This window comes from Nannospalax galili, unplaced genomic scaffold (assembly GCF_000622305.1).
Source record: "Nannospalax galili isolate Female #2095 unplaced genomic scaffold, S.galili_v1.0 scaffold1631, whole genome shotgun sequence".
Lineage (NCBI taxonomy): Eukaryota > Metazoa > Chordata > Mammalia > Rodentia > Spalacidae > Nannospalax > Nannospalax galili.
In genome coordinates, this window is record NW_008329035.1 from 304037 (window position 1) to 314520 (window position 10484).

Sequence of the window (10484 nt, forward strand, 5' to 3'; positions counted from 1 at the left end):
TCTAATCTATATGGGGGGGGAGTAAAGGATACATACATCAATTTCTTATATATTCATGGGAAACTTCTGGAAGTGGTTCTGAGAAGAGGGCCCAATGTTCTAGACAAAACAATGGGAACTCTTATTTCTTTTGATAACCTTTAATATGAAATTTTACTGTGATCCTGTACTACACCTTTTTTCTGTCCTGTATTTTAACAGCAAAGACCCAAAATCAGAAGAGTCTTCCTGCTCCTCACCAGAGACTGAGGGAGCCTAGCTTGGCTGGAAGGTAAGTTTTTCTCCTATCACCATAAGCAGCAGCAATAAGCTGCCTCCTCAAATGGGGTATGTACAGAAGCTCACATCAAAATAATACCTGATGGAATGGCACAGAAGAAAAATACTGGAAAAAAATAAAGATGCTATGAAATGCTATTATCACCCATTCTGCTGGATTAGGCCATGATAGCCTTCAAAAAGCCAATGTTGTATTTGAAAAGATTTAACAACAGCCAGAGTCAGGGATAGAGAGATGGCTCAGCTAGCACAGTGCCTGCTGTGTAAGCATGAAGATCTAAATGTGGATCTCCAGCATCCATGTAAAAGTCAGGTATGGTGGCAGGCATCTATAACCCTAGCATTGGGGGATGGGCCTCAGAGACACAGATTACCAGAGCTGACTGGCCAGCCAGTCTAGCCAATAAATGGAAGTCAGGTTTATTGAGACCCTGTCTCAAAAAATAAGATGAAGAGCAGAAGACATGTAATGCCAACCTCTGGCCTAGACACACAGACACACAGACACACACAGACACACAGACACACAGACACACAGACACACACACACACACACACACACACACACACACACACACGCATGAATACATCCTTATTTAAAGAATTAAAAGGTTTTAGCTTCCTCTTCAGTTGGAAAGCAGTACTGGGGGGAGGGGTGTAAAAATAGTCTCCCTTCCAGAGACGGCCAGCAAATACACCTTCCCCCAACCATGGCAGCACAGCAGGCAGGACCGGGTGATTAGGTCAAAAGAATCCTTAACAATGTTGCCACCTAAGCAGACACCAAGTCCATTTGCCATCAGCCTATCCTGTTCTAGTCCACTTGCTCCATAAGTTCTAGTCCTATTCTCAAACTTTTTCTTTTTTTTTTTTTACAATTTACCAGGAAAACCTAAGGTAAGACTAATATCCTCAGAATATATAACAAGTTTATTTCCCAAAGCATTCAGAAATAAGCATTCCATTCTGCCTTGAGGTCTCTGAACCTAACATATCTGGTTTTAACACATCTGCCTCCCTTCAGGTCAGACTAAGAGACCATTAAAGAATGATGCGTTAAGAGAAAAACTGAATGAACTAGGGTAAAGGATTCCAAACCTATTCCTGCACCTCTTGTGGAATAAGCCAATGGATGCAAGTGTCTACAGAGTAATTTTAAAAGATTTTTAAATGTTCAAACAGATGTTCTTACCCAGGATATACAAAGCAGCCTCTGCAGAAAGCAGACTCGAATAGCTAAAGACAATTACACTATACAGATTGAAATGCAGCTGCTTCTGAGGAACTTTCTTCCTTGATTAGAGCCAGTTGTCAGAAGTGATCAGTTACCAGTAAGTCACTGAAGAGCTTCATAGTAGTGTCCTGAACAGCAAGAGAAACTCTCCCAATGTATCCATCTGAAGAACCAGACAGTACACTTAGCAGAGACTGCACTTACACATCAGTGAGTTACCCAGGAAAACAAACATTTCATCACAATTGCATGAGGACTCACTACGGCTGTGGAAACATCAGATGGCCTGAAAACCTAGCAGAAGGTCTGGAAAATATTCAGAGGCTAAAGCTGAAAGGCCTCTCACAACACGATGTGTCTACAGAAAACCTTCCCAAAAGAAACCCATAGTCATCGTAACTGCAGTGCTAAACTAGATTTCCGAGATAAAAGAACATGATACAATTTCCTAACTTTAAAGAAAGCACACTGAATCCTAGAGAGGATCAGCCAACTGAACCAAAGCCCCCTTGGCAGGTGGTAGGCTTGCCTCCTCCCGGGTGCCTGGACCACGGTCTTCCCAGGCTCCTGGAGGACTGGTGGAGTTAGAGCGGACTCTAGAAGGATGAGCCACTTTGTATATAATTAGGGAGCAGACAACTAACATGGAATCCAAGCAGGCATCTGTCAACTTCAACATTGAAGCCTGGCTCCTGGCATGCTAAGGTGAAGGTGCCTGCCCCTGCCATTCTGCCAGGTAAAGCATGCAAAGGGAGAGCTGGAAGAAAACATTAGAAGTTCCAAAGTCATACCCGCCATAGGAAGCCAGTCCTCAGAACAGCAGGCATTAACTGCACATGCACCCAATTTGGCATTGTTCCTTCTACAGAGGAACCCAATCAAAGTGCTTACCTCTCACACAGACCCCCTGACAGCTATGGGTGACTACACAGGCACACAGGGGCTCTCAAATGGGATATAGAAATCTAAAAAACCAAGTCTAAGAACACCTTTTTTTTAAGTCTTTGAGACAAGATCTCCCTTTAGCCCCAGCTAGCCTTGCTATATAGACCAGGGTGGCCTCGGTCCCACAGAGATCTGCCTCCCTCTGCCTCCTGGGTGCTGGGATTAAAGGTGTGTACCACCACACCTGGCCACTTTCTCCATTTCATGGAATGAGGTGCTACCCCATTCTAAAAAACCACAATAAAGTCAATTAAGATTAGATAGATGATAAATAGATAAATGAATAGATGATGGATGGATGAAAGGACAAACAGATAAGGAAGGGAAAGGACTGCCCTCAAACCAACCAAGTCCTTCTATATTATCAAACTTTTTTTGGAGACATGGTCTCATATATCCCAGATTGGCATCCAACTTCCTAGGTAGCCTTAAACTTCTAATCCTGCATCCACCTACTGAGTGCTAGAATTACAGATAAGCACCACCACACCCAGGTACTAGGGGTGGGGGGTTATCAAACCGCTTTGTGCTTTCTAGGCAAATGCTCCAACTGACCTATATCCCAGCCACTACCAAAACAAAATTCAATGTCAACTTGTTTACCAGCACAAACAAGGTAACACACATCAGGGGTCAACAGCCTGTTTTGTAGAGAAAGTCTCTGGGTTATAAATTGTTTTAACATATTTTAAGTGGTGAGGGAGAACATGAAATGTATTCAAAACTCAAATTCCAATGCCCATAATAAGCAGACAGGCTTACTGATCTTTTGGTCTCATTCGAAGGGTGAGTAGCTGTAATACCCCACACAACCTATAAAACCTAAAGGGCTGACTCCCAGGGTAGGGTGCTTCCTACAAATCAGCAGGCTGGCAATGTGTTTGTAAATTAATAAAGAGTATGTATGGTTAAAGGACAATCAATCAGCAGATCCTGCGAAGGCCCTGAACAAAGTCAGGGATCAGACACACTGACTCCTTAAGTACTTGAGAAGACTAGGCAAAAACAGAGCAGGGATGTGGCAAGTAACAGCTTAAACACAGGCAATATCCAGGGAGCAGTGAATCTTCCTCAAAGGAAAACCCTGGAGGCTCCTACTTGGAACTGGTGTACCCTAAGTAATAAAAACTTCCAACAAAATGTTTATCTGGTTTTCAAGTTAATAACAGAAAAATAAGTATTACGGGCAGCAATGCAGTAACACATGGCTAACGGTGACAGCTAATTAATCAGAGAGAAGACTCATAGAAAGAAGTTGCCAGAATTTAAATACTTAACTAGAATCCCAAGACGCATGTGGTGGTTTGAATGAAAATGTCCCCCATAGGCTCCAACTATTTGGACATTTTGTCCCCAGATGATGGCACTGTTTTGGGAGGTTTTAGAAGGTATCGCTATCCTAGAGGAAGCACATCACTGGGGGGGTGGGCTTAGAGAGTTCTTAAGCCTTGCCAGATCTCCCGTTTCTCTTGCTTCCTGTGCCTGTGTGATGATGTGAGAGCTTCGCTCCTGCTGCTCCTGCTCCAGCCACCTCCAGCCACCAGGTCTCCCTGCCATGACAGACTGTAATTTCCCTGGAATCGTAAGTTCAAATAAACTCTTCCTTCTATAAGTTGCTCGGGTCAGTGTTTCTATCACAGCAACAGAAAAGTGACTAATACAATGCACTTAAGGGAATCCTCATGAATCCCTGAAATAACATGCAAATGCCAGGTACAGCTTACCCTGGGGGTTAGGGGTTAGTCAGGGGTTTCAGATCTCAAGAACAACCTGGACTTTAAAGGTCACGACCCACCAGACCTCAGCCCCCACATCTTAGTGCATCACTACAGTCCCATACTTGAGAGAACCATATATAATGAAGAAAAACTTAAATTGAAGTGTTCTCTGTGGTAAAAAGCAAAACAGGCAGTTCAGCCTCAAGGAGCTTACTAACTTTGCTGTATTTCTTGCTTTTTTTAAAATATTTTATTTTTATTTTATGTGTATGCAGGTATTGCCTGCATGTAGATAAGAGCACCCATGTCGTGCAATGCCCGAGGAGGACAGAAGAGGCCGTTGGATCCCCTGGAACTGGAATTTCAGACAGTTGTTAGCTGCCATGTGGGTGCTGGGATTCAAACCTGGGTCTTCTGCAAGAACAGCCAATGTTCTCAACCACTGAGCCATCTCTCCAGCCCCTGTATTTCTTGCTCTTTTACCCTTGAGTAAGAAGGAAGTTAAAACTACCCAATGTGTTCCTCAGCTTGAATCCTCACCACTGAATTGTCACTTCATATAACTGTACAGAAATGGTCTTTGTTAACAGAAGTTCCAGTGGAAGAGTCAGTGATGGGTACTGTTTAAACTTACTAATTGGGTGCTTCATTAACAGCAAACTATAGTTTTAATTTCCTCAACAAATGGCCCAAAAGAACAGGAAGTTTTAAAAATAAACAAGGAGCACATGATTTACAGAGTGAGTTCCAGGTCAGCTAGGACTATAGGGAGACCCTGTCGCAAAAAGATAAATAATAACTTAAGGGATGTAGCTCAGTGACAGAGGGAATACTTAGCATGTGTGAGACTCTGGGTTCAAACTCCAGCATGGAAACTTTAAAGTAATTTAAAAATAAATTTACTTTATCCTCAATCGCCTTACTCTATATCTTAACTCTACTTGAAGAGCCAAAAGCAAAAAACCAAATAATAGTCCTTAGTTCTATAGTAAACTTTGGTGTTAGAGTTATGGGTACAGCTCAGTGACAGAACACTGCCTGGCACACAAGAAACCGTGGACCTATCCCCAACACTGCAGAAAAACAACTACTACTTGTTGAATACATAGTGCACACTATAGGTCTAGAGTTACTAAATGATTTAAAAAATGGAAACAGTACAGAGCTGTTCATTCCAAGTCTGGTAATCATTCTGCAGCTTTGGGTGAGTAAAAACTTCTTTATCACTCAAGCCTTGGGCTAGAAAATAGAAAAGCCTTCTTGGCAAATGTGTAGCATCCACCCGCTAAAGTTGAGTGTCACTTTCACTTGCAAATCAAAAGGCCCTCTAGGACCCTGTGTGCATTTAGGAGGAAGGCTGAGAAACTCATTTTATCGGAGCCACCAACTGAAACGACTGAAAAAAAAAAAAAAAATCAAAACATACACCTTCTTCACCACAGACCTAAGTTTCAGGATGAAAAGAACATCGGAGAAATGAGAAGATTCTTTCAACTAAATCTCAATCTAGGATTATACTCCACAAACACAAAAATACTAGGGCCTAGGAATTTGTTTCAGTGCAAAAGGCCTTGGGTTCAATCCCAGCAGAGGGAGAAAAAAATGAAACAAAATAAAATAACCATTCATACTTTTTTTGCTGAGCCTAAGGCTGCATGCATACTCACCCAACCCTAAATTTAAATACATGAGGAGAAGGCTGGAAGACCTCGAAAATGTACGAAATAAATAGGGCCATAAAACTTTCAGGGAAACAATAAAACAGTATACCAATCTCAGCAATTAAAATACTTTGATTAGTGTTGTCAATGCTTCTATAAAAAAATGAAGGCAAGCCGGGCCTGGTGGCACACGCCTTTAATCCCAGCACTTGGGAGGCAGAGGCAGGCGGATCTTTGTGAGTTCGAGGCCAGCCTGGTCTACATAGTGAGTTCCAGGACAGCTGGGGCTACAGGGAGACCCTGTCTCGAAAAGACAAAAAAAAAAAAAAAAATGAAGGCTTCCAAGCAAACAGCCACTGTGGAGAAAAGGGGAGTAAAAGAGGAACAAGGCACTAGTTTCCTAAGGTAGAAACTCGGACAAGGAGAGATGGTTAGAACACGCCATAGTTATCAAGTCAAACCTCTCAATGCCAATTCAGACCAGAAGCAAGATGTTCTTTCTTCAGTGTTCCAGTGTCTTCCAGAGGACATCCGCTCTGCAAACCTTGTGGGAAAACTGGATTTTTGTGACAACTTTGACAGACCACTGATTGTAATGTTGTAACAGATGCCCACACTACTAAACCACAAGGAAGACCTTCACCAACAGGAACAGAAGCAAGGAACGCATCATAGGCCTCCTCCTCACTCCCAGCCCTGATGAGATCTGCATCTGAGAGCTTCAAGCTTGTTTCAGCCACCTCACAACTGAAACAAACTTGTGAAAACTCATTCCCCAACAATCTGTGGATAAATACACCCAGACAGCCACATTGTTCCTTGCAGTGTTTTCCAAACAGATGATCTCCAAATCTATGATTTCAAACTAAAATAAACACTACCTTGGTTTAACTGTTTTAAGTCAATTAACTTTATTACCAAAGGCTTGCCTGCTCAATGTCCAGTGCTTCCTCAAAGGTCTTGAATCTACTTAAAGAAAACAACCAGATGCAACGAATGGTCCTTGAAGGGCCTGAAGTGCCGCTGATTTAGAGAAAGTTGATCTTAAGACACTAGAGTCAAATGGGGAGATTGGAACATGCCCTAGAAATCAATGTGACTGTTTACCAAGATAGGTGGGAGAAAGGGGGGGGGGTGGCACGCAGGTATGAGTGTATACTACAACCTTATTTTGATTTAAAAAAATTATCTGTAAAGGGATACAGTGGTTATCTTTGGGTACAGTCATGAGGTGCACTTACACCCAGAAGTGCAGAAGTGGCTGGATGCTACATCCCGTGTTTTTTTAAGTGTGGTTTCAGCGAACCTTTCTTTTCTCCATCTACAAATCATTAAATCCTAACTAGTGTGAGCAGATCGAAATGCAACTTTCTGAAAAATCTCTAACCACTGGTGCACCACTATACTACATCAGCCTTCAGGGAAATTATTTCCTGAATCTTAAAACTAGTTCTTTAGCTCTGAAAGGTATTAGCCTTGAGCAACAAGCAGCTAGAGAGTTACCTCACAGCAGGCATCAGAAAAAGGGTAAATTCATCTAAGGAACCTCTTTGTAAAGAACCGCCTTAGCAGGCCGAGGAATGGGAGCCTCAGATCCCCTTCCATGACCATGAAAGCCGAGCTCCGCGGCTAAGTCGGCTAAGTTGTTCACTGCAACTAACATTTTACAAAAAGATTTATTAAATCCCCTCCAGGTTCAGATCAACGGAGGGGCGTAAGACCCTCCCCTCCTAGTTTCTAGAAAGGCACCTGAAGCTGCTTTTAAACCGTCTCCCGGCGACTACTCGTTCCTAACGGGTTCCTAACGGGTTTCTAAGGAACGTTTAAATCGCCCGCTTTTTTTGTTTGCTCAAAGCAATTCATGGGCCGCCCCCGCGTTCCCAGAAGGGGGAGCCCGGGTGGGAATCCCTCCGCCAGGGTACAAGGATAAGGAGCCTGGGAAGCCGGGGCCTCGGAGGGGAGTCAGGATGGGGAGCCCAGAAACAACGCGGGGGGGGGGAGTTCTAAGGGGAGGGGGAAGCGGAAAGCCGAGGGAAGTCAAAATCGGAAACCCAGGGCAGGATGCTGGGGAGGTGGGAGCTGAGATGAGGGCCCCGGGACCCATGGTTGAGGGGTCGGAAAGTGGGAAGCCCAGCAGAGGAAAGCTCTGAGGGTGGAAAGTGGTGAGCTCCGCGAGGATAGGAGGATCCGGGACCGAGGGGCCCAGATGGTGGGGAGCCGGGAGTCGACGACCGCGGGAGACGGTGGGATCCGGGCCGGTGGAGGAGGGTCTCATACCAGGGAAGCCGGGTGGGGAGCCGGGGCAGCGACTCTGGGGTGGGGCCGCCGGCCGCAGGCGCGGGCATCCCTGCCGGCCTCCCGCCCACTGTGCGCAGGGCCCTGCTCCGCGCGGCGCCGCCCCCTCGCGCTCTCGCTCCTCCCGAGGCGACAGGAACAACAGCGCGGGAGGAGGGGAAAGTAACTCCCACCTCTCCGGCCAGAACCGGCGCCGGTGTGCAGATGACACCTCCTCCCCGGCGCCGAACCCGTCCCGCGTCCCCGCCGTGGTCCCGTGTTTGAAAGTGGCCATCTCCCGCCGCCACCGCTAGCTGCACCAACCCGCTCGGCCCCAGTTGCAAATCAAACGCTCCCCGGCGTCCGCATGCCACTTGCGCCGCTGCAAACCGCCGCGCCGACCCCCGCGGGCCCGGCCGGCCGAAGCAGCCGAGCGGCAGCGCAGCCCGGGGCGGGCTCGGCTCGCGCTCCCGCCCCCCGAAAGTTCTGGAAACTGTGGATCACCTCTGTCACAGGAAGCCATCCGGCGCGGAAGGCGGCGCGCAAGCAACAAACAAACGTCTGCTGCCGCCCGCCAGAGACGGAGCCCGGCTGCCGGCAGCTCCTGGGGCGGCGGCCTCCCCGCGCCGCGGGCTTTGTGAGGGGCTCCCGCGGCGCGGAGAAGGGCCCGGCGTATCCACCAACGCCCCCACCCGGGCGCGGTGCGCCTGGGACCGTTAGGCGACGGCCAGGGAACGGTGCCGGGGCCGCCGCGGGGCCCATCTCCACGCCGCGCCGCCCCTCTGCCTACTCCGGAACGCGGGCTGCAAAAGTTGGCCCCGAGGCCAGCCAGCACCTGCCCACGTGCAGCAGAGGTTCCCGCCTGGACGTCCCTCGGTCCCTTTTCCCCCGCCGCCCGCGGCCGCCAGGTCACCTATTACCGGTGGGAGGGGAGAGAGGCTGCTATTTAAACGCCCGCGGAAGTTGAGGCACCCCCACCGCGGGGGCCGTGCACCTGCCTCCCGCCGCCGCGCTCCGCCACTTTGAGCAGCAGCCGCGTCCTCGGCCCCGCCTCCCTACCCGAAGGCGGGCAGGGAGGCGGGGGAGCGGGCAGGAGCGGGCAGGAGGTGGAAGGGATCGAATTTCTCCAACAAATAGGACCGTTCCGACAGGATTCGGTTCCCTGGTCAACATTCTATCTTCCATCCCTCTCCCACATTTGTAAGCCATCCCCGAAGCCAACCCGCAAAGCCTGCTGACTACCGAACAACAGCACCCAACTCGCAAACACACTCACAGGCACAAGACACGTGCACCGGGAAGGGTTTTGCAACTTGAAGTCCCGCGGTACACACCGCTGTGCGTGTGCATTAAGGCAGCACGGAGACTCATAGACCCCACCCCCGCAATCTGCAAACGGTGCCAGAGGTTGCAATTTGCAATCCGTTTTAAATTCAGGATTAATAGGTGTTTTGCTCTACCAACGTAACTCCTTCCCAATTTCACCGATTAAGGCTTTTACGATTTACAAGCGGCCTCGCTATAAGTAAAAGGTTTCATCATTGGAAACCTATTCTGGAAGAATCTAATTGCCAAGCTGTTCGTTCACCCGCTTCTCACTGCCCTTGAATCGATGCAATGAATATTTTGGACGTGTGGTGACGCGGTAAGAAGAGCTAGGGCTGCGACCACTCCACATAGATGTACCTACTCACACCTATGTTTGGAAAAACATATCCTCCTTCCCCCACACACTGTCACACACTCTGGATTCATGTATGTACGCGAACCTGCGTTCTGCCATTGCCATCTGTCTACCAAGTTGCTACTATGCTTTCCACTTTCATGCAGTCTAACGTTAGCACTTTGGCTTTTCTATCTATAAACTGGGTTTCTGCTACTGATACGTTTGATGATTAACCTGAAAACCTCATATTCTCCACACATTAAAAACCTCTACATCCCCCCAAAAAATTGAAAATAATAATCAGAATAAAACTTACTGATCCAACATAGATCAATTCTCAGGACCCCCAAATCATCCTGGCCTCCTCCTCCGGCCCCCGCCCCGGCAAGCCCAAGTTACTGGTGGGATAGTCACGCTGCGCTCTGGTCGCCTCCCTCCCTCCCTCCCTCGCTACAGATACACAACCCAATCTTTTGGCGCCATATTAATGACGTACTATATTATTTCCACTAGGCAGCAACCTTCGGCATTAAATTACTCCCGATAACTCCCAAGCAAAGCAACAAAACCATCAAATATGGCTGAGCCTCTCGGCTCGTCCTGCCGCCGCCGTAAGCAGCAGCCGCCGCCGCCGCCTCCGCCTCCGCCTCCTCCTCCTCCTCCTCCGCCGCCGCCGCCGCCGCCGCGGGACCGAGACGCGCACCCCG

At 47.9% G+C, this 10484-nt stretch overlaps 1 protein-coding gene across 7 annotated transcripts in view; it reads right to left on the reverse strand.

Moving 5' to 3' along the window:
• The window catches only part of Jade1 (jade family PHD finger 1), a 60314-nt gene that overhangs the window by 49555 nt on the left and 275 nt on the right, over positions 1-10484 (reverse strand). The window contains exon 1 of one of the 7 annotated variants that reach the window (XM_008830286.3): positions 10274-10403. The exons of 1 other annotated variant lie outside the window; for it this stretch is intronic. Coding sequence is in view for 1 of the 6 variants with exons in the window: in XM_029562040.1 (XP_029417900.1) it covers positions 8616-8634 (19 nt within the window). In the remaining 5 variants the exon portion in view is untranslated. Of the gene's footprint in view, positions 1-8114; positions 8231-8615; positions 9003-9024; positions 9146-10093; positions 10191-10273; positions 10404-10484 lie in introns of those variants that run through there. 5 more of the 7 variants (XM_008830276.3, XM_029562041.1, XM_029562049.1 and 2 more) reach the window with 5 other exon arrangements.